The 24,458-nt window shown below is 37.8% G+C and overlaps 1 protein-coding gene across 3 annotated transcripts in view; it reads left to right on the top strand.

Annotated features, from left to right (window-relative positions):
- Positions 1–24,458, top strand: part of DYNC1I1 (dynein cytoplasmic 1 intermediate chain 1) — a 280,791-nt gene that overhangs the window by 240,457 nt on the left and 15,876 nt on the right. For all 3 annotated transcript variants that reach the window (XM_081286493.1, XM_081286492.1, XM_081286491.1), the window contains 2 exons: positions 17,874–18,014; positions 22,170–22,295. In XM_081286493.1, the coding sequence (XP_081142619.1) occupies positions 17,874–18,014; positions 22,170–22,295 (267 nt within the window). The remainder of the gene's footprint in view (positions 1–17,873; positions 18,015–22,169; positions 22,296–24,458) is intronic.

Below are 24,458 nucleotides of genomic sequence, written 5' to 3'. Positions count from 1 at the left end.
GTTTTGCTCATCTTTATCTAGTACCCAATCCCTGCTAGTTTATTAGTATTACACATAATATAGAATGAGTAGAATTTTCCATAGGAGAAATTACTACTTAATCAACTTGAGTTAATAAATATTGGGAGATTGTTCTCATTTTTCTAGGACTTTGTAAAGAACAAATAAGAGTTTTGTAGTGGAAAAATAAATATAATTAATCTTTGAAAAATGCTCCTTTTTCCTTGCAAAGTGGAGTAACCAGCCTTCCCATAAATCCTGGGGAACCAGACCTCAGTGTTTACTACTGGAAGCTCACCAGCTCTGTGGAAGTTTCTGGAAAGGAATGTTGTGGAATTGGCGGTTGAGTGAAATAGCTTTCTCTCCTGTCCCCTGGTTCATTGGCTTGAACTAAACCCAAGTCGAAAGTAAGAAAAGGTTTCTTATAAGTTGTCAGTTTCCTTCTCACTTAGGACCTTCCTTAATGATTAAAAACTTGACTTTTAAACCCAAGTTCCCGTTCACCTCTCTGCCAGGTGCAGCGGCAGGACAGTCTGCAGTGGGTCACCACTCCAGAAGGGCTGTACTTGAGACTTTTGGCTTCCTCCACCCGTGGAACTTCACTTATGCCTAACTGGTTTGATTTTTCTCTCCCTCAGCTGCCCTCCTTTAACACAGGTCAGCAAATGAGCTGAGATTTTGCTATTCTTTTGCTTTGAGGACCATTTCATTAATGCAGCATCTATGGATTATCAATATGAAGTGTGTTTGTGTGTTTCTGAGTGTGTGGTTTTATTTCTTCTCTTGATAGTATTTTCTGTTATGGTAGATCCATAGTACATTAGAACAGCCATGCTTTTGTCAAAGAAATTCTTCCCCTACCCACAACCCTAAAAATCTATTTATCGGGGAAAATGATTTCTTAAAAGCAAAGAATAATTATGTTTTCTTTATCAAGTGTGTGACAAAATTATTACCAGTTTCTCTGCCGGTGCTTTCTTTCTACATAATCCTCTTAGATAATCTTCCTAAAATACAGCTTTCATTATGCTATTTCCTTATGCTAAAACATATAACAGTGGTTCTATTCTGTGGCATCCTAACAGACATTTTTTTTAAGACAGGAGAAGGATTTTCATGATTTTTTTTTTTAAAAGCGAAAGTGTTAACACTAACGAGTATCTTCATTAGGGAGGCCCCTATCCTTCAAGACAGGAATAATTATGCAGCATGTGGAGACACTATGCTGACCTGAATGTGGATCTCAGGGCTTCCCCAGTGTGCTGAGAGAACAGTATTCCTTGGAACACAGTTCTGGAAACTCTGACTGATAACGGTTCTATTTGCTGTTCTCATCATTTCAAACAACCTGCATTTCCTGGGTCTCCACCCTTTAGGGCAAGCATTTCACCATTAGTATTACAAATCCTAACTACAGTTTTTCCAATTTGCTCTTCAGTAACAATGTCAAACAAAATTTTTTTTAAAAAATCAGTCAAGATAGAGATCATTTGAACAACATAACTAATGAAACTGAATATATCTAGAGAAAGAAAAAATAAGAGGGGGAAGAGAAGAGGGAGAAAGTATTGAGCACTCAGAAATAATGTTTAGAGAAGGCAACGTGACACAGCCTTAAAAGCCATGGAAGAGCTGTCCACAAGCAAGTATGCAGTGCCAGCACCACTTGCAATCCTGATTAAATAAGTACACCACTTGTTATTTTTTTTAGAAATGGTTTTTACATCTTTAACAAAATTAAAGTCCATATATGGGAAACAAGATACAAAAGCAACAAGAAAATCTGGTTAAGTCATAGAAATCAGATCTAAGGGGTACTTTGCAGATCCCCGATGCAATTCTCTAATTTTGCAGAAAAGAAAACTGATATCTAGAGAAGAGTGATTTAGATATCTTTCTGCCTCATGTTGATTGTAATCAGGTCAGTTAGAAAACACTGTGCTAAAAATGTGGCAATATTTTGTGTTGTCCACCAATTCTGATTTGCCATTTAGTAGTGACCTCAGACGCTTGAGTAACCTACCAGATTTCACCAGCTTTAATAGTATTTAACATAAAACTATTCATCATTGTATGAAAATAAAGCTATTCTTATAATAACTTTAATCAAAACCCCAAAATTACAGTATGGGAATATAATGTAAATGGCTTTTGATCGTCTTTATGTGCTACTTGCTTCTCTCTTATCCACTGAACTATGAGTTCCTTGGGGCCAATGGTCATATGTCAAATTTCATTTATATTTTCCCTTAAGCTTTAAGTCAGGTAGTAATGGGTTAATTTTTAATATAGGCTTTTTTACCTATTATATATTATTTAAGTTTGGTTGCTATCAATTATATTTCTGATTAACAATAAGATAAATTCTGAGGTTTTATGTTTTCTGAAAATTTATTTCAATACAATAGCATCCCAGTGGACCTGCCAAGACATCTCTGTCCATTCCTCACTGATATTTCTAATTTACTTCAATCTACACTTGTCACCTTTTTTGCACCATCAATTTTTCCCCCACTGCCCAACTGAATGTCTCCATGAATGTCCACATATGAACACAGCATTTATATACTGATTGACCTATAATGTTATTGTTGCAAAATATGCAAGAATATATCAATTTAAATTTAGTTATGATTCTGCCACAAAGTCAAAGCAAATATTGCCTCCCTTAACTACTCAGAAGAGTACTAAATTTGGCCAATTATTCATTTATGAAATCAGTGTTGAAGGAGAACTTAATGTGTTTTTAACCTCATGCCAGAGAGTTTGATAAGGGTAGAAATGAGACCCAGTCTCTGGTGTTAACAGGTTCATTATACATGTCTCATTGCTCAAACTTGAGTCATGATTGAAACTACTTAAAAAAAAAGTTCTTTTCAACTTTCAGTATTGCCTTATTTCCATTGTAATGTAATTTAAGTACATATAAACAGAGAACAAAGTATATGCTCTTTAGGCTTATTCATTCAATACCTATTTACTAAGAGCTTACTATGTATAGTCCAGGAACTGGGAATTTCGCAGTGACAAGGATACACAAAACTCCTGACATCACAGAATGTTCACTAGGGTGGAAGAAAAAAAAATTGGGAAAACAAAAGAAACGAAAACAGTTAATTCTTGTTATTTGCCACAGTTGTAGTCTGTAAAGTTGCTACAAGTACTGAATTGGCAAATATTGAACAGACATTTCTACGGGAAAAGCAACATTAGGTTTTTACAAGCCTCTGGTCACAACATTTTCACCAACCGATGGACACATGATCTCGTTTTTGTGTTTCTGTTGAAAGATACCGTATTTAATATGTGCTGTTGATTCATTAACATTGAACAGTGCATGCTGGAAGCAAGCTTCTCTAACGTGCATTTTCTCAGGAGGACACATCAGACCTTTTTGTGCTTAGGGACACTAGACAGTGCTTCAGCACTCTGCTTGGAACCCATTCTAAACAGCAAGATCACCAGCAAGGCAAAAAACACAGCGCCAAGTAGACCACAAAGAGAACATTTGTTTACTGAATCATGAAGGCAGAGCCCTACATGGAAAGCTGAACACTTCAGTAATGAAGTAAGAGTGTATTTAAATCTAACTACATATAACAGGCTCCAAGGCAGCAGCAGGACAGGGCTTCTAGAAAGAGGTCAGAAAACAATGGCTGGGGTGGAGGAAAAGGAGACATTCGTATGCATTCTGCAGGTGTTTGAGAGTGGAAGGCAGAGTTCAGGGATGGCAGGATTGGACAGTCTACAGCAGAGGAGAAAGCTGCCCTTTCTCCAGGGGTAGAAAGCAGCGTGAACAGTGTTACAGACCAGAACAGCTTTAGTGTGCAGAGGAGACTGTGACGGCAGCCACTGAGGGTTTTGATGAGGGGAGGAGGGGCCGCCCGTGGAACCCCTGGTCCTGCCATTTCAGCACTGCTCTGCCCCAGGGGGATCGGATGGTAGTATTCAAAGCCCGGGCCTGTCTTGTTACAGGGCTGGCGCTGGCGTGGGATTTGTGGCATGGAGACACTTTCTCAATGTAGCTATTTGTACTGAGCCTGTCACTAGCTCAGCGGGAGGTAAAAATTACTTGACAGTCTCTCCTGGCTCTCACCCATCCTGAGCATGAGAGCAAGTGGGGGGTGTCCGAGTGGGTGGGCTCCAGACAAAGTAAGTCCTGAGGAACTGGAGCTCTTGGTGAAGTAGAATGAAGGGCACTGGGAGTCTCAGCCACAATTGGGGAGCAACCGTGCCAGGCAAGCAGCCCCCACAATGGAGTCCCTTGGTGCCCCTATCCTCTCTACAGTTCACTCTTCACTTCCAAAGTGCTTGATAGGTTATAAAAGATAATTTCCTCTATCAACTCTTTATATCTCTCTCTCTCTCTCTCTCTCTCTCTCTCTCTCTCTCTCACACACACACACACACACACACACACACACACACACCCTAAAATTATCAAACCTCACTTTGGAATTTAAAATCTCAGCTAATAACCTTTATCAGAATTTTAAAAAAAAACCACTATATTTTAGTGCAGTTTCCTGGTTCCCTATTAAACTGCAAATGCAGACTATTCGCCATATGCAGTACACTCATTTAAACCCATTTGACTTCTTAAGGCAGGGTGATAACATTTTGGATTTCATTTTTGTTTGTCCTACAAGAGTCTTGAGTTGTGGCCAAAAACCCAGGCCCTGGATGAATGTGCTTTAGACCTCACTTTTTGTCTCGAGGCCAAGTGGACTTGGGAGAGAGGGTGGAGCTGTCTGTTGAGACATGATTTTTAGTTTGCCCTTTGCCTCTGGAGCCAGAGCCCTGGCCTCCATCCAGCCAAATGAAGAGAAGATTATGGTATTTTCTAGGTAATTTTAAGGAGCACAAACCCCAAGTAAAGTCAGGTGGTTTGAAGTCTGCTCTGAATTTTTCACGTGAAGGATTTGTCGTGATCTGGGTTTTCGGCAGAGCTGTACTTTAAATGCTGCAGGGAGCTGTATTCTTCTGGAGACAGGCATGTTTTGGTTGTTCACTAATGACCTCTGGTTTTGCTTATGGGGAATTTTGTTAACAAATGGAAATGTAACAAAATAAAACATTCTCTTTTCTTTGGTACAGTTTTTTTTCTTCTTTTTTAAACAATGGGAACCATTGCAGTAAACTGTCAAAACCAGGCTATAGATATTGGTGATTGTAGCATCATTAATACTGTGTAAAAATAAATTAGTCACTTTGGCAATCAAATACATTCTTCTGATCTCTTGTCGGTGCTTTTAAACAGAGCCTTCTCCTTGCTGTTTGATAGATCCTATTGTTACAAGAAGAGAACCCATAGAAATGTATTCAAAAATTCTTTGAAATTTTTCCAACTTCAGGAACCTATTCAGCGGTAATTAGCCTCTGAAGCGGCTGATAAGGAGCTCTGTAGGGGGCTGCGCCCTTGTTTGGAGGTTAACCCCGTGTGCACTCCAAGGAGAAGGTATCAGTTTGGGGACCTGTTCCAGTTCTGCCTCCCCTCCCCTGCCTGTTTGCTTGCCTTCTCCCACTCTCTCTCCTCAGCCCCCTTCTCATGCTCTGATGTCCTTTTCTAAAAGAAAGAGAACTTAAGGCTGAAGAACAGAGGATAATAACAAAATCAACTCTAAACAAAGAGGCAGGAAACTTCCGTTTCAGGATGAAATCAGTCTACTGCCAGGCAAGCATGACGGACTGAACAGAATCCTCAGTTCTGGTTCAAGGTTAGCTAGAGCTCTGGGCTAGTTCAACCTACTTGTATACAGATAGCATCGGCCACCATAAAGTTTCTGTCCTTGCTTGTCCCACTTGTGGCAAGATTCTCTTTCAGTACTGTGGGTATGATTTAAACGTAAGCTGCATATTTTTTAAAAAGCTCTGCCATCTCCAGAAAAATGCATATGTTCTTATTCATCAAAGGCAATCTACCCCTTTTGTTGGAAGGCATAACAGAGCTAATGGTAGAGGGGCCATTACTGATGGCAAATGGGGTGTGCTCAGAAAGGAGAGAAGTAGCTGCTTAAGAAACAGCATCTGTCTTGCACTCTTAGGAGCCATTCCATACATATAAAATGATCAGTAAATGTGCTCATGTAGATGTGCATTAGAGGCCAACAGGAAAAAAGAGTCTCCTCCTCTTCTCCTTTAAGAGTTGTGTTAATTTAAACCAAGTTCCACTGAATGAGTGACTTAAACAGCAGAGATTTATTGTCTCACAGTTCTGGAGGCTGGAAGTAGGAGGTCAAGGTATTGGCAGACCTGACTTCTTCTGAGGTCTCTCTCCTAAGCTTGAAAATGGTTATCTTTCCCTTGTGTCTTCCAATGGTCTTCCCTCTGTGTGTGCCTGTGTCCTGGCCTCTTCTCATAAGGACACTAGTCGTGTTGGATGACAGCCCACCCATAAGGCTTCATTTAAACTTAATTACATCTCTAAAGGTCTCATCTCCATATACACTAGTTGCATTTAAGGTGCTAGACATTAGGACTTCAATGTATGAATGTTGACAGGGACACAGTTCTGTCCACAAGAAGAGCTAAGTCTAGCCGGGCGCAATGGTGCACACCTATAATTCCAGTGGCTCAGGAGGCTGGAGCAGGAGGATAGAGAGTTCAAAGCCAGCCTCAGCAAAAGTGAGGCACTAAGCAACTCAGTGAGACTCTGTCTCTAAATAAAATAAAAAATAGAACTGGGGATGTGACTCAGTGGTCGAGTGCTCCTGAGTCCAATCCCTAGTACCCACCCCAACAAAAAACAAAACATGTCATCATGGTCACCCTGTACTAATTGTTGCAGGGTGTCCAGTTGGTGTGAGGTGCTAATTTGGGTGCAGGCTTCTTTATAGTTGATGCACCATTCTCCTGTTTCCTGGCATCATTGTTCTTCCTTGGATAGCTATGTTAAATACCCCCCACACACACACATACACACATACACACACAAACACACATTTGAAATGTTTGTGTTACAAAGACTCTTCAGGAAGATACTAATTATTTAAGTTAAAGGTTAAGTTCAGTTTTTAATGAGATAAAATTTAATAGCATTTATTTACTATTGTTTTGCTCCTGTAGTACAAAGAAAATTTCTGCCCTGATTTCCTACTGTCCAATTCACTGGCAGCTTTTTACTACTATTTTTTAATATAACTTTTCTGATCAATAACAGTTCTCTAAAATGCAAAATGAATTTGACAAAATTATACTATGTGTATCTATAAATATGCCACAGTGAATTCCACCTTTATTTATATATGTATATCACCAATTAAAAACATATAAACTGGTAGAAGGTAGAACAGTAGAATAGAAGAAGAGAAATAAATAGGGAAAGGGATCAAGGAAGGGAAAGGAGAGCTACTGGGGACTGGAATGAAGTAAATTAAATCCTATGCATGTATGATTATGTCAATGAACCCAGCTATTTGTGTTCAATTATAATGCACCAATAAAAGCAAAAAAAAAAAAAAAAAAAAAAAACAGCTCTCTGATCCTGGTTCCCTCCTCAAAGTGTACAAATACAGTGAAATGTTTGCCATCATTAGGCAGCAACCATGATCTTCATTAGAAGTTGGTATCAAGGTGCCAGTGGGCGGTGCAGCACCTCACAGATGTAGAGGGGGAAGTACAGTGAATGTACCAAAGTAGCTTGCAGTGACCTGAGGAGAAAACTGGATCAAAAATGCATCAGAGGAGAAAACTGGATCAAAAATGCATCAGAGGAATTAGAGGTATCAGGCAGAAATGGAACTGGAAATGAATCAGAGGCTTCCTGATTCATCAGCAATGTTCAATACATCTGTCTGCCTTTTATGGCCAGGCTGTTTGTTAAGCACTTGAGATATGAATGCATATAAGAAATGGTCCAAAACAGAATTTCTACTGTCAACTTAACCAGAGTGTCACTTCCAGAGACTCTAATACACCATATTTAAAATACAAATCAGATCTTACTCCCTACTCTATTTCTTCTTCTATTTTCTACCCAGTTAATGCTATTTGTCATTCACTTGTCCACACTAGAAGATCTGAAAACATCCTCATAAAAATTAAACACAGCACATTTACCTATGAGTATTTAATAACTTAGTAGCTTATTGCATCAAAAAGTTTTAACTTTATCCCTCCTGAGGCTGTCCCCATCTCTCATCCTGATATCCCTTTGGAAACATCACCCTGACATACCTAGCAAGTGTTTGCATGTTTTGCTTTCCCCTCCTTCATTGTCTTTGTTTCCATCTGTCAAAGGCTCTACATTGTTCAAGGCAGGTCTCCTCACCTGTCCTAGGTAATACCTTCTTTGACCACATCAGACCATGGTAACCACCAACATACCACCACCTCCTCCACTCTTTGAATTCCTCTGGCACCTAACAGCTGTACCACAGAATTTAGCACCTGGCCACACACTTGTTCTTTTTCTTTGATATAAACAAGATAGAGCCAGTCTAATTTCCATGGGTTCGTAGACAAGGTAAATTCCTCCCGGAGTTTTTCCCAGGAATGTGGCTTTGAGGAGGAATTTATATTCTTCCTTCCTTCAAGTGGTGAAATTTGTGCACCTCCTTGTGATGTGATGTGTTTTCCTTTTTGTCTTAGTTTATGAGGAAATTTAGAGCTGCTTCAGTACCAGATTGTAATAATCAGCTTATCTTAGGATCCTGGAAGTAGGTATTGGTCTACCTTTTCTTTAGCACTCTCTGTTGTATGTTCTCAATTTTACAGTATATGTAACTTGGAAGGTACAATAAATCCTGTTGGAACAAAGTGAAAAAAAAATAGATTCCCAAATAAGCAATTTTCTTCTCTTATTATTTCAAAATTCTCATTTTCCTACCTGACTTATATTCCTATCAATTGCCCAAAATAGAAAGCAAGTGTTAGATCCGTAGTAAATCACTGTTGATGGATTAATGCTCTTGGCTATCCTACCTGAAATATGTGCTCTGTTAAAGGAAATAGGTTATCTTAAACTAAGGTGGAATCATTACCTAAACTGACAGGATTCTAATAAAGGGTCCTTAGCATACCTATTTCTGCTAGCATTTCATCAAATATTCAATATATCAGCAGAAAAACACAATAAAAATCAAAAGTTAAAGTTTTAGCTATTATAGTGTCTAAGCATAATACTTAAGACAGAGAAGAAGAGTAACAAAATCAAATAGTTACCACCAGCAACACTTACTGGATAGTAGAGAGCACTTTCCTCACAATCCCAAAACCCTACGGGCTGCCTCTCTGACACACACAATGTTCAAGTGGTAGATATCTGACCTACGTTTGTACCCCTTATCCCTATATTTACTCCATTCCCCTACCTTCCTAACATAAGATGGCAAATATTAAAATTGGCTTTAAATAAATCTACCTGTCCTAGCCATCAAATTCTTCCTGCCTACCCACCTTTTTTCTTTTTATTATTACTATTGTTATTCCTTTTTAAGCTCACCCAGGGAGAATACACTAACTTTGAAAGAAACCATAAGAACGTAATCATAGAGTCATCTCCAGACTTGGCCTATGTTCATACTTCCTGTCTTTTTTACCTCCACCTCCACCCACAGCCCCTTCTAAATATTCACCCACCAACACATGCCTATAGCTGTTGAATATTTATGCAGGTGTGTGAATAATTCATGTATGTACAAGCACTTTGGAGACTTAGAATTCACCCAGCTGATTGGGCTCTCCCATTGTGCAAGAAGTGAGGGCTTGGTGAATCCTTTCTCTTGCTCTTTGAACCAGCATGAAAATGTTTGCCTTTGTATTTTAATGATATACTGCAGAGTTGCCTTCCCCAAGCTTCTCATTTTAAGCAATAGTGGAGAAAGAGAGAGACAGGAGAGTCAGAGAGAGAGAGAGAGAGAGAGAGAGAGAGAGAGAGAGAGAGAGAGATGAGAAGGAATGAGAACAAAAGGCTCACTATATAATTATGAGATTTAAAGATACCCCCACCCTCCTGCTTCCCTGCTGTAACCTGTATTTTATGCCTTATGTTGGAAAATAAATTAAAATTGATCTTTACCCCAAAGTAGCTGTGGATCAAACCAATGTGGGTTCATCTTGACCAGCCTTCTGTGACCATTTAATTTTGCAAATTGTCTAGGACACAAAATGATTCTAGATTACTACTTCCCAATGGTCACTTCCAATGCCCTAAGTCACCTCACCTCTTATTTAGCTCATGTTTACTTCTTGGATAGAAATTAAATTCAGTTTGGCTTAGGTGAAACAGAACAAGGTAAGCAAATCTGTTGCAAAGCAGAAAGTATATCAGATATTCTTCATTTAAACAAAATATTCCAACTCCTGCTATTTGGGATTCTCCTTGCTGGTTCTCACCACCATTAAAATAAATACAGTATCAGCTGTACTAATATTACACATATTATAAAGACATGTTGCTTTTAATGCCAGTAGACACAAGAATGCCAAGCTACCAAAAACTTGCCTTGACTTCATGTGTACATGCGCAAAGACACACACACACATTTTTTTTCTAAATGTTATATTTATTTGATAATGATATCATTAATGTAAGATTAGCTCTGGGCACTGACAAATATTAATTTTAGAAATTGGTATTTTAGAAATAAGTATGAAGGGGGATAAAAGTAGAATCTATGGATCCAGATTTATAATTTGATATTTTTAAAATTTCTTTAAAAATTACTTATATGTACAGTTTTAATATTTTTAATTTTTTTAGTTGTTGAAAGGCCTTTCTTTTATTTATTTATATGTGGTGCTGAGAATTGAACCGAGTGCTTCACACATGCTAATCAAGTGCTCTACCACTGAGCCACAACCCCAGCCACCAGTTTTAACATTTTATTTCTGTCTGTGAGACAGTTTGTAAATATATGCTAGAGTGAAGATTTCGGTTTAGTAATTAAAAGATTATCTGAGCACATTGGCATGCACTTATAATTCTAGTTAGGAGATTGAGGCAGGAGGATCTCAAGGTTAAGGATAGTCTGTTGGAAGGAGGAGGAGAAGGTGGAGGAGGAGGAGGAGAGAGAAAAACCCAAGAATTGTCAGTTTAGATATTTAAAAATATTCAAGTGGAAATGTTTTGCTATTTGCCTACCCCCTAGTAAAATGCAGTTGCATAATTTGATATTAAATAAGTAATAAGCAAACAAAACTTGGACTGGCTAGTCTTTCTAACTATTCAAGGCTTCAAAGCATGAATATAATCACATGACTGGCTGCTTCTAGGTCCAGTCCATTATCACCTCTCCACATTCCCTTTTCCTTAATATCAACATCCATCTCTTCCTTCCAGCCTCCCAATAGTCCCTGACCATTATGGACATATGGGATGCATTATATATATATGATGTTGGATATGAAACTTTACAGTTATGGTAGGAATAGATTTGGGGCAGGTGCAGCCTTAGAGGGGTCCTTTTGAACCTGCTTGCCTCCTTCTACTGCCTGTGATCTTTCCAAGAGAGAACAGCAATCCAGAAGGAGATCATCAGTCAAGAGAACAGCCCTCTCAATTGCAGGACTCACCCAACACAGCTGACCCAGGTTTGGGAGACATAAGGACCAACTCTATGGCCTGCCTCAACTCAAACAAGCAAGAAGGCTGAATGGAACCAGAAAGCCCCAGTGGTTGAGATGAATGCAAGAGGCATTTGGAAATCACATTGCCCCTGGCTCTTAAAATTCCAGTTTTAAAGAAAACCTTTAGGTGGAGCTAATATTCATAAAAATGCATGCCAGAGTGAGAAATATTCCTTTTATGAATTAAGCAAAGCTTATAGATTTTTCCCGTGGCTTTAAACACTCAAATACTAGTCAAAACCTGTGAATATGTATACATTCCTTTATATGGATAATTAGCCTCTTTATTGGCGGCGCCTCCTGGATTAGTAGGATTCTTCCATGCAAATAAGCTGTAGAGGAAGGCAGTATAACAAAGGATACCTTTCATGTGGCTTCAGATCTTATTCAGTAAAACTTCCACATTTAGAGAAAGAGAAATGCCAAATTCGTAGATTTCCATAACCTTCTTTCACATGGTTTTAAATTAACTAATTTCTCAAAATAAAGTCCTCACAGATTTTCCGTTGATATACATGAGCAACAAATAGACCCACTCTTCCCATTCTTTGGAAAATAGACTCACCAAGGAGTGGATGTCTAATTTTGAACTTGTGACTGTGATAGAAGTCATGTGAGAATCATATGTATGATTTGAGTAATAACCCACTGAATTTAAGATAAATATAGGCTAGTTGGTGCATTAGCATCTCAACTTAAGTTGCAATAAAGTTTTCCATTGATAGTACCAAATTTGCAACACCTCTCTCTCTTGGGCTAAGAGAGTTGGTTTTTTGGTTGGGTTTGTGAGTTTGGATTGACTTATTTGTTTAACCACTTTCTTTTCATGGTAGAAGTATCCATTTTTGTTGTGAGCCTGAAGTTTTGGGGTCCTTTGGTGTTTTTTTTTTTTAAAGTGATATTGTGGTCTCACATTTTAATGTTTCCTGGAAGAACTGGCCAGCTGTTTATTTTAATTACTTCACAGGAACCCACATGACAATATTTGAAGGCCATTTTCATATTACTCATTGTTTATTGTTTTGGTCATGTTTTTTTCCCAACAGGATGTAGTTTTCAAGGTAAGATTCAATTGGTTTTCCTTATAGTTCAGAAATCAAATTTAAAACTTATTAATTTTCTTCTCTGTCCCCACCACATAGTACCTTCTACCACCCTATCCTTCCCCTCAAAGGAACGTTCATGGTTTGGATAAATATTTCCACTAAGTCTGCTTTGAAAGCCAGTTATTTAGAAACAAATACAATCTCAAGAACCACAACATTTGAGGGTGTTAAGAAGTATTTTAACATAAATCTTCCTGTTCACCAGCCTCCCAAACACTAAGTCCTAAAGTGATGCCTGGAGGTGCCTGAGAAGAGGAAAATAACATTACGTTCTCTAACTGTGACTTTGGCACATTTCCGACGTCAGAAATAGAGTCGCCTCTTCAGAAATCATTTTAGAGTTAACTGATTGGGAAAATATGCAGGTCTATTCATTTTCACAAGTATACTTATAAAATCAAAGCTCAGTTCTCAAGATCAAGTCTTTATTGTCAAACATTAATGGATGTTGTAAAGTTTCATTTTTAAAACAGATTTCACTACCTGCCGAAAGTAAATTTAGCATTCCTTATTCCTTCTCCAATCCATCAAGGAGGAGGAGGTCTGTTATTGTGTTCATAATTCCAAATTATTTATAATGTGCCATATGCTGATGCATTTCTATATTATTTGAATGAAACACAAAGTTAAAAATCCCTGAAATTACTACAATGTTTTGTGGAATCATAATATGAATTCTAAAAAGCATCAAGGAAAAGATAGATTTCATTATAATCTGTGCCTGTGAAGGGCATTTAGGGGGGGAAAAACTTTCACATACTTGATTCCATTCTTGCTGCGAGTGATAAAGCACATAATAAAACAGTCACAGAATCATAAGGCTAACAGAGTTAGTAGTTCCGGCTTTCCATCTTACAGATATGAAAGCCAGGATCCAAGGATGTTAAGTGAAATTTCCCAAGGGCTCTAGTTTTTCCAGAGTTTCCCATTACCTTTCTGTCTGATGCAGACTTTGTTAACCTCATCTTTCAGAGAATGTAAATCATAGCCCCTCATCCAAAGTCACTCAGCTATTCAGTGAACTGGGGACAGGTCTTTGCCTTCTAGCTCATTTTTTTCCTACTCTCCAAGGCTCTGCCTGCTGTTGATCTCTGCAGGCTGAAGGGCCACTCCCACCCCATTTCTAGCTTTTAGGTGAAAAAGATCTCTGTTTCTCTCACAAGGTGCTACAGACTCCTGAAAACGTGTGGGTAACATCCTCAGGATCATTAATAACAGGAAATAAACATTCTGACTGCAGTGTTTTTTCAACTGCTTCTCCGAGTTACATAGTGTGTACTTAGTAAATATTGGTTGAGTTGAACGGGGAGTAGAGGTAACAGATCTCCTGGTTTTTCTGCGAGGACTGAAGACCCTGTAGAAGGAGCTTTTGGTTCCAGTGAGTAAAAGACGTGCTTAGCCAAGAGAAAACCTGAGAACCAAATCTGACTCCACCGCTTAAAAACCTCCGTGACCTTGGGAAAGTTACTAACTTTCCTGAACTATAATTTTCTTTTCTGTAAATACCATCTACCTTACAGGGATTTTATGCGGATTAAATTAGACAATGTGTGCACAGAGTTGGGCACACAGCGCACACCCTTCCCTGCCCCTCGTCTGTTCGGGAGGTGACTGGTAGCCTGCTTCTCCTCTTTGTTTGAAAGTCAGGGAATTAAAATCAAGCTGGGCTGTGTCTAGATACTGTAGCATTATTGGCACAGCCCTGGAGACTTGAATGAAACACAGGGTGTCGTGACTTTATTTCATTGGCAAGTGCCACACGTGCAACCCATGGCGAGGGGTGAGGTTTTCCTTTTTTCTTTGACACTTCACTTAGCAAAGGAAACTCCCAGGTGAAGGGGGTTTTGTGTGGTGAAATTTGATTGTTTTGAAAAACGCTTTCTACAGTAACATGCTGTGGAACAATATTTAGTTAACTAAATGGTCTTTAGTGTTTTGTAGAGTAAATATTTAAAATCATGACGCTTCTGTGGCTTAGGTATACAAATGATATTATAGGGTTTCTCCTTGAAATCATTGGTCAGATTTTTGCCCATACTTTCCACCTTTTCAAAATTTGGAATATTCTAAAATAATACTCACGTACTAAGAAATGGTAATCAGTATGAATGAGAAATTTATGTTTTGCAAATTCACAAACCCAATCTTTAGGACCTGACACTTTGTAGTTCTGTTATGGAAATATTAGAATCTCATGATATATGTGTTTACCATAAATTTGTTACATGAAGTATTTGAGATAGATTTTCAATCTGAATATCCTTTGAGCACAAATAAAACAGGATGATAAAATCTCATAATTGTGCAAAAAGTACAATTACTATTCAAAATAGTACTATTGTAAAATAACTTTTGCCTACGCCTGTAGTTTATGCATATGCTGGACTTGAAAACTAGTGGTTTGTCAATGTGAATCGACTTGGTACACTGATAATGAGTTCAATCAATCTTGATTAAGACATTCCCAGCCTGTGAATTTATCAAGGCTAAACAGAGCCTTGGAAAATATAGGCCCTTCTCCCTGCTCCCAAATAGGAACATACTTTAGTTTAGAATTATTTTCATAGTGACTTTTATAATAGAAGGTTCATCTTGGGGGTGAAGGGTGATAGGAAGTTGGAGAAAAGCAGAATAATAACAACATTTTAATCAATACTATTATCATGAGAAAACTGGGTTTTGGCAACATGAACAATGGCAGTTATTTCCAGATGTTTAAAAAGTGAAATCTGCCCAGCACCACAAAAAAAAAAAAAAATTAAAAAAAGAATAAAAAATGAAGTCTCCAGGATGCAGCATAATTTTGACTGAATGTCTCAGAAAAGAAACTACCAAAAGAAAAACAAAAGAATACTAGCGATTAACAGATAATTTAATAAGGTAATTAACCCACGAGATAATATCAGCTCCTTAGAAAATGACCGTTTAAAGATGACGATCTTTTATTTGATCAAAATAAAGGTGACAGATGTTATATGTTTATCTTATGTCCATTTGTGTATCCGAAACTAAACTTCTGGCTATCCTCAGATGTACTATTGGCTGGGTTAATGAGAGAGTATTCTCTTTTAAATGTGTATAAATTTTTGCCATCCTTTGACTTTAAGAAAAATACAAATAGTGGCTGACTGGCCATAAAATCAAGAATTTGAAGTGGCAATAATCTCCTACTATGAGTTAGAATTCAATAATCACAAACAATCACTGAAGAAGCAGATTCTCCACACTGCTTTGTAAAAATATATAAATAAGGAGAAATGGTACAATCACACTATTTTCAGCAATCATTGAATATTCAGATTTTCTGGGAAAAGGAGTTAGAATCACCTCATCCAAAGAACGAGAGGCAGAAAGAAACTACATCAGTAGCCAATAAGCAAATGATTTCGGCTTCGAATCCCATTGCAAAGATGGTATATAAAACATTTTGCATAAAAGATTTATAAAATGCAAAACTATAAGGCCTGGGTCCAGTTAATTCTTTTTGATATTTCAGTGTCACACATTCTTTTTTGAATTACACCCCCTAAAAGACACTTTTAGAATTAAAACATCCCTCCCTATCCTACTCTTCTCCTCTCCTCCCTTCTCCTCTTCTCTCTCTCTCTCTCTCTCTCTCTCTCTCTCTCTCTCTCTCTCACGCACACACACACACACAAACACACACATACACATACAATACCTCATCTAACATCTATGTTGCTTCAATATGTTGAAATTTTATTTGCTTCAAAGTGGTGGGTTTTTAATGTCAAAGCAATATAAATCATGGAAAATGAAATCATGTGTAATTGCTATCTTAGTAAGTTTTTGCATTATATTTAGGTTAAAGAACTTTTATTATCTTTGCACTGATTTTTCTCAAAATTTCAGTACATGAATTCTGGTGTACTTTATACTCACAAACGGGACACTTTGGGACTTTGCTCTGATTTCCTACAGGTAACATTCTTTGAATGTCTAATGCAGAAAGGATTTGATTGTTACACTGTATGTTATCTTCTCCTGATCCTGTTACTCTGGCCTGTATAGGCATCCAGTAGAACCCATGAAGAGAATACAGACAGCTGACTGGATGAAGACGACAGTAGGGGAAAAAAAAAAAAAAAAAACTCCCATTGTTTAGATTTCTGTCAGAGGATATAAGAATATTTAATTTCTTTTATCTCTGGGGCTTTCATTATCATTTAAATTTCATTTTACATTAATTGATCAGGGATTAGTAAAGCCATTATGCAGAAATTAGAATAAGACAAGCCAGATGGAATGAATAATTCATAAAGTCCAATTACGTTTTATTTCTGGTGTACTTTCAAACTTGCCTCTGACTTCTGTGCTATTTTGATGTGACAATATTCACTGGAAATCAAGAGTGCCATTTTAATTCATTGTATCCCTCTGGAGTGGAGGCATTTGTATGCAGTGGGAGTATGTTAACGCATTTCTCCTCAGAACACCAATTTTAGGGTTCTTGGAAAGACAGATCTAGAAAATATGGCTCATTTTCTCTAGAGAAGTTTAGGGGTACTACAAGAAGCCTCACCAGTCCACTTGATTTGGGCGAACTACTCCCAACCAGAGAGGCTAAGGTCTTGGGACCGCGAAATTTTCACCTCCTAGAAGAGATATAGCCCCTTTTTAAAATATTTGTCCCCATCCCCCGCCACCAAAGAACCGTTAAAATACGAATTTGGCCTGGAGTTGGACTGGAAGCCGCAGGAGCTGGTGCAGCTGCAGGCCGCGACCACGAGGTGGCAGGCGTTGCCTTCGATGCACGGGGCTCGGGCTCCGGGAGCGCCGGGGCTTCGGAGCTGCCCGGCGGGTCTGAGCCCGGCCGACCAGACCACCACCGGGTTCAGGCTCCGAAAGACTCGCAAAGCGTTGCCGGGCGAGAATTCCGAGCTAATGGCATCCCCGTCCACCTGTCTGGAATGTCTCTTACAACTGTGTCTGAAACCGCCTCCCTCCGCCTGTCCCAGCCCCCGGCCCCTTCAGCGTGCCCCCCCTCCGCCCCCCGGTATTTATTTATGCCACTGGACAGTTCTCGTCACATTAAAGCTCCGGTTCACCTTCTCGAGGACTTTCATCTCGGGAAGTTTTATGACACTTTGTGAATGTGCAAAGTTTTTAATTAGGCTCCCTAGACAGCCCGAGGCAGCAGCAGCGCCACAAAGTCTTCACGGTCTCTCTGCTTTACAGCACAACAAGCCGCTCTACTCCTTTGAAGACAATGCAGACTATGTGTACGATGTCATGTGGTCCCCCGTGCATCCCGCGCTCTTTGCCTGCGTGGACGGGATGGGGCGCTTGGACCTCTGGAACCTCAACAATGACACCGAGGTGAGCGGCGGCGCAGGCGCCCGGGCCCAGGGCTGGGAGGGGTGCGCAGGAGGCCACTCGCAGTCTCTGCCTCTTCTTCTAAATCGGCCTTTTTTGGACAGACCCTCCAACTGCAGGAGGGTTGCTGGCCCCCTTATTCTTGACTACCCTGAAGGGAATTGGCAGATGCATTGGCCAAAAGTCACTTGATTTCACTTCGTCTCTAAACTCTGGCAGATCCTGGACAATTAACCACCCTTTTTGGCAAAGAGCAAAACTATACGTGTTTACGCCTTTCCGGATGGTCAAGGATACACAGGCATTTTTCAGAGCAATGTTAAAATAACTTTATTGGCAAACACTTGGAGAAATTAGGTTTTGTGGACGCTGATTTTCAGATTGGGCTCTTCAAGAGGGCTATTTTGTTCAGCTTTTGCTATTTGTACAATTTCTATTTTGAACCCCCCCCCCCACACACACACACAAAATGACTGTTAACTATTTTTTTTTTGTTTAAATCTATCATCCATTTGATTTTCACTAAGGTAAATGTGCCTTGTCGAAGATGTTGAACTCAGAGTCAGCATCTGACAATGGTGTTCAACTTTGAACAGATTAGCATATTTGAACAGGAACTCCGAATTTTTTTTTTAAGTGGAATTTTAACATGTCACATTGAGAGTAGTTCACAAGTGAAAAAATGCCTATTTTTTTAAAAGCAGTTGGTAGTGCAAATGTATTGCTTTAAAAGCACGTTGTATAGTTTCGTATTAAAATTTATGCCATATGCATTGTTTCTTTTTTCCAACTCTCAACATTATTGAGGTGCTAATTCAGCTACTTAGATATTTGGGTGTGGGAGTTGTTTTTTTATAATAATATTAAATATCCTTCAACTTTATAAACTAAAATGGTCTCTGCATCATTTCCTGACTTCTGATTCTGGGGAGCTCTCCATAAATACAAATGGGCAGATATGAGGCAGCAAGGGCTGCAAACTATATGTCAAGTAGAGAACAAGAGAAAGGTCTTTTGAAGTGTTTTGAGCAGGAAGCAGCTCAGCCTTTTTAATTAGGAAAGGCTACAGCTGGAGGATATGAAGGAGGAGCACACTTCCTCATTTTTTTTTTTTCTGGAAGAGGGCAGGGAAATATCCTTTAGGTATTGTTATTGAGTAATTGTATCTTCAAGGGTGTGTATATATATATATATATATATATACACACACACACACACACACACACACACACAGAATTTCTGCCAAATTTATTTTTAAAAATCTTTCTGTTTAAATATTTTTCTGTTTACCTCAAAGAACTATGTGACAAGGAAGAATTATGTAATGAAACATCTTTGAAAATAATCAAAAGGCATGAGCATGTGAAATGCCCATCATTGTGGATGTTGAAATGTTTATAACATTATTACTCTTAATAGAAAGATGTTATTACCTTACATTGTAATGGTTTCCCAGTCTTTCATCACTGTTGATTAAAATCATATTGCTTCTATTTGGTAGAAGAAACTCACTTAAAGCAACCAAAAAACAAACACTTTCCAGATTGACTTAGGAGTCCGCTATATCAGAAATCAGGCTTAGTTGAGGTAAGGTTTAGGTGGTGCCCAAATGCAGGATACAGACCCCTTCATAATTCCTACATATATAACTTTTTTATTTTGTTTAATCTGTCTTTTAGGAAAAAGGAAATTAATATGTGAACATTACCAAGTATTATTTTTTTCCCTTTTCTTTCTGTAGGTTTCAAGAGACAGCACATAAGAGTTTTATTATTAAACATTTTAAAAAATCATTACTGGTCATACAAATCATTTAGTTTTGTGGTAAAAGTAATTCTGCTTTCACAATAATGTAAAGATATATTGAGTCTGACTCAAATCCAGTAATGAACTTAACGCTTTTTTAAAACCCTGAAATCATTTTTGCCTTCTATGAAGTTGAACAAGATTTTTCAAATGTATATCAAATTAGGACATAAATTTGTGGGAGAATAAATGAACCTGAATTCCCAGTGCAGTAGTCTATTGGTTATTGTTCAAATTATTATGCTTTGAGACCAAGTTATTGGAGACTGCTCCTGTGCAAGAATAGTTCATATTTACCTACCTCAGAATTACTAATTTCTGCTGCTTGGTAATTTATGTCCTGTCTTCTCTTTGCAAGTAAAACGATTGAACCATAAAAACACATGAAAATACTTGCAAAACTAAAGTATAGAAGTAAGACAGGGTGAATACATGGATTATTTTCAATATAGATTCATCAAATTTTGAAGGTCATTACCAATTAAATGCACACAGATATATTCTGTCGCTTCCTTTATGCAATTTAAATTATTTTAGCACATATCATAGGCTGTGATAGCTATTTTTTGCTATTTACAGTATGTATGAAAATAATATTTTAAAAGCTTAAAATGCCATTTCAGTTTGCTATATTATTTATATTCAAAGTTAACAAAAGTCTTAACATGTATTAGGAATTATTTTTAATTTCTCAAAAGGTCAGTGACTTTTAAGTGATTCATTTTCTTCTATGTTCATATTATCATTTTGGCTCTCTTTTTGAGATCATTCAAATAAAATCTGATACTAAATAGAATTAGATAAGAAACCTGCATGATCCTTCTAAATTATAGCGTTAAAAATTAACTCTGAAATTCTATAGCAAAATCACGGATTTGTTTTCTGGCCAGCACACCAATAATAAAGTGTATTGACAGAATTATGGTCCATCTAATTTCACATTGTTTCAGCCTTTGCAAGGTTTGGTTAAAAATTCAGACTCTAGCCTGCACAGCAGGTAGCTTTATTGTAGAAATTGTGTATTTTTAAAAAATAAATGAGCCAGGGACTTTTGTTTTACAGTTTTGCTCACAATTGACATGCAATGATTTAAGCGGGTCAAAGAATTTTTATTGATTTCAAGATTAAGTTTAAACATAGATTCTTACATATGATGGAGTTTTTATTGCTATTTTAAATACAGGTATTGGGTCAATAATTTCATATAAACAGATGGTTTCAATTCCCTGAATAACAGAATGCAGAAGGTGCTAAGTCACAGTACATGTCTCGTTTCCATCTTAGTACAATGTGGTTATTAGATGCAGGTCTCAAAGAGGGGCTGGAGATGCTCTCAGTAGCATTCTTTTCACAGATTTTTTCTTTGTGTTCAACATTTACAGTTTTCTTTCTTGTGGCGTGTTGTCTTTTCCTACTCCACATTCTTTGTAGAAGGCTCAGGAGATCTGATCTCTGTGTCAGTTATGGACTCCCAACCTTGAAGACAAGAGTTCATACAACTGACTGCAGAAGAGGAATACACTCACTAAAAATCCTCCTTTCAAACACTAAGTTTCTTGTTAAAAAAAAAAAAAGTTCCATTTCAGCAGCTTGGCTTCTCTTTAATAATGACTATTATTATTATTAGCAATGTTTTCAGATTTCCAGAGTTTATTAAAGGAGACATAGTCATTTTCTACAAAGTAGGTGGCTAAATTTTTAAAGGATATCACCCTGGAGTTATTAACAAAGTTTTGGATCATTTCCCACACTTTGGTACTTCCAGGGAGAAGGAAAGGAAAGAAAAGAAAGAGAGGAGAGAATTTTAAGTCTTTGAAACTTTCTACCTTCATTCTTTTTTTTCTGATTATCTCCTCCCTGATGAGATTTGGAGTATCAATACATATGTTTATTTCTTCTCTGAAGATCCATATGAACATGACTTTTACTCTACCATACACCCCCACCTTTTGGCCTCTTATGGATCCTTATTCTTGATAAATTCTGAAATCTCTCTCTTTTCACCACAGCTCATGGCCCAATGGCGAAGTATCTCGTTTAGTTGTTGAATTTGTATATGGGACACACCTGCCGTAATTCAAAAAATATTTGTGTCACTGACTACACATCGACTATGGAAAAGATCTCCCTCCTTTTCTCTTTTGTTAAAGCATCTCTCCTCTTTGTCCCTTAATTCAGTGGAGCATATTATTTGAGAACAATGAATTCTTTTTACCCATGCACAAGGGATGTATGTTTCTTCCTGCACATGAAGCCAGTAGTGATTCATGTAGTTAAATGTATCATTTTGTAAATTCGTGTATTTATATTAATATTCAGAGGTTCTTTTTTCTGTTATTACCTCTTTGGCAGGTTCCAACAGCAAGTGTGGCCATTGAAGGGGCATCTGCCCTGAACCGAGTCCGTTGGGCTCAAGGTGGCAAAGAAGTTGCCGTTGGGGACTCAGAAGGCCGTATTTGGATCTACGACGTGGGAGAGGTACATGTTTGTTGTTTGGTTTTTGTTTGGGGGGATTTTTTTTTTTTTAACTTGTGAGTCTACTTTAAAGATCTGGGGAAATGATTGACAAGACCTTCTGGGCTACAAGAAACCTCTCGAGTGCGTTTGCAAATTTCCACTGACTTCAGTGGGAGTTTGGCAAGGCCTCCTTGGGGCCTAATTTGGCCTCCATTTCCATGCAAAGGACACTTTAGTTAATGATCTGTATTCCTTTTAGACTGATGTAGAATTCCCAGCTTCCTGTGAAGCATGGAACTCCTCACCAATTTCATGAGAACAAAAAGTTTGCCAAATTGGTCATGTTAACATCAAAATTTGACTTTTATGTTTTCTTTGAAAAATCAAGTTTTAGTTGGTATGCTTAATTAAAATGTATTCTATTTTTCTTTAATTAAAGCATAATCAATTAAGAAGGTTGAGGTATCAGATATGGTACCATTTTTGTGGCATTCAAAGTTATATAAGCTATATGTACCTCTGTGGCAAGTCTGATCATATAGTTATGTAAAAGATTCTGAATATCATGACATATGTTAAAAGAAAAAACTACATCTTTGGGCTGGGGTTCTGGCTCCATGATAGAGTACTTGCCTAGCATGTGAGGAACTGGATTTGATTCTCAGCACTGCATATCAATAAATGAATAAAATAAAGGTCCATCAACATTTATAAAAAATTTTTAAACCCAAAAAACTACACCTTTTATTTCAGAAAAAAAAATCTCCTTGACTTTGAATACCATCTTTGTTTAAGGCTATATCATTAATCAATTATACTTATCTGTTTATTTTTATTTCTGCGAAGCTATTCTGGAATCATTTGAGTCTAACATTTTCATTCCAGAGGGAAAATACACCACATTTGTATGCATAATGTCATAGGCCTGGAAGGTACTCTGTGAATACCTGGTGCACACATTTAGTTGATCACACTGAGAAAGGTTCTTTATGGTTTCATCAAGTAGTAACCTATAAATGTGACAATCTTAGCCTGTTTGTTCTATAGTGGAACTTTTTTGTGTGTGTGGAGGGGTACTGGGGATTGAACTCAGGGGCACTTGACCACTGAGCCACATCCCCAGCCCTTTTTTAAATATATTTTATTTAGAGACAGGGTCTATACTGAGTTGGTTAGTGCTTCGTAGTTGCTGAGGCTGGCTTTGAACTCATGATTCTCCTGTCTCAGCCTCCCAAGCAGCTGGGATTACAGATGTGTGCCACAGCGCCTGGTTTATAGTGGAACTTTTGATGACATACTGTATGCTGCTATATGGCATAGTGGATCATGTTGAAACCATCTAGATGGTTTTATGAAATTTAACTGGGGCAGAAATTGAATAACCTTAGAAATGGGAGTTTTCTCTTCTGGGATGAATCTCTTAGTTTTACTCTATTTCATTAGATCCTCCCCCTTGATTACTACTGATGCCACAAGCTGAGTCATGCCACAGTGACAAAGACTCTGTTAATATCGGCCCACACTGGTGACGATGTAAATGGTCAGTTGACTACTGACTTACTTTGAAGTCTTTGGAGAAGAGAAAGCCCTTTGAGCCAGAAATGTTGCCAATAGAGTTAGAGCAATATTTTCATCAAAATGAGTATTCTTTATAGTTAATGCATCCTCTCCATGGTCTTCACCAAAGTGAAACTAAATTGCAATAAAACAAATACTGAGTTTTGAGTTATTGCCTAAAATATAAAAAAAAAGGGACAGCAGAAAATGTAAAAAAAAAAAAAAGTTTCTTTCTTTCTGTTGTCTCTTTTATTTATTTATTTTTCTCTTTGTTTCCTTCATTTATAACAAGTGTAGTTGTGGGAGAAAAATAAATGTGGAGACATGCTCAGAGGATGAAATGGCAGAAAGTAGGTGAAACCTAAAAACTCTTTTCTCCATCTCCCCTGAATATACATAAGATCCCTCAACTCTCTTCAGATTATTTGCAGCATTAATTGTTTTATCCCAGTTTGTTGTACCTCGGAAGGATTAAAAAGCAGAATAGTTTAACAATCTGGCTTATTTTTTAAAAGGCATTTTGTTTATATACACACATGCAAACACACCCCACCTCTATGCAATAAGAAAACAGCCTAATGTGCAGAATTCTCTGCAGTAAAGTGTCTTTATAGCTTATGGACAAAA

Source organism: Spermophilus citellus (genome assembly GCF_964194105.1).
Source record: "Spermophilus citellus genome assembly, chromosome: 3".
Classification (NCBI taxonomy): Eukaryota; Metazoa; Chordata; class Mammalia; order Rodentia; family Sciuridae; genus Spermophilus; species Spermophilus citellus.
This window is presented reverse-complemented; position numbering and strand designations above follow the sequence as displayed.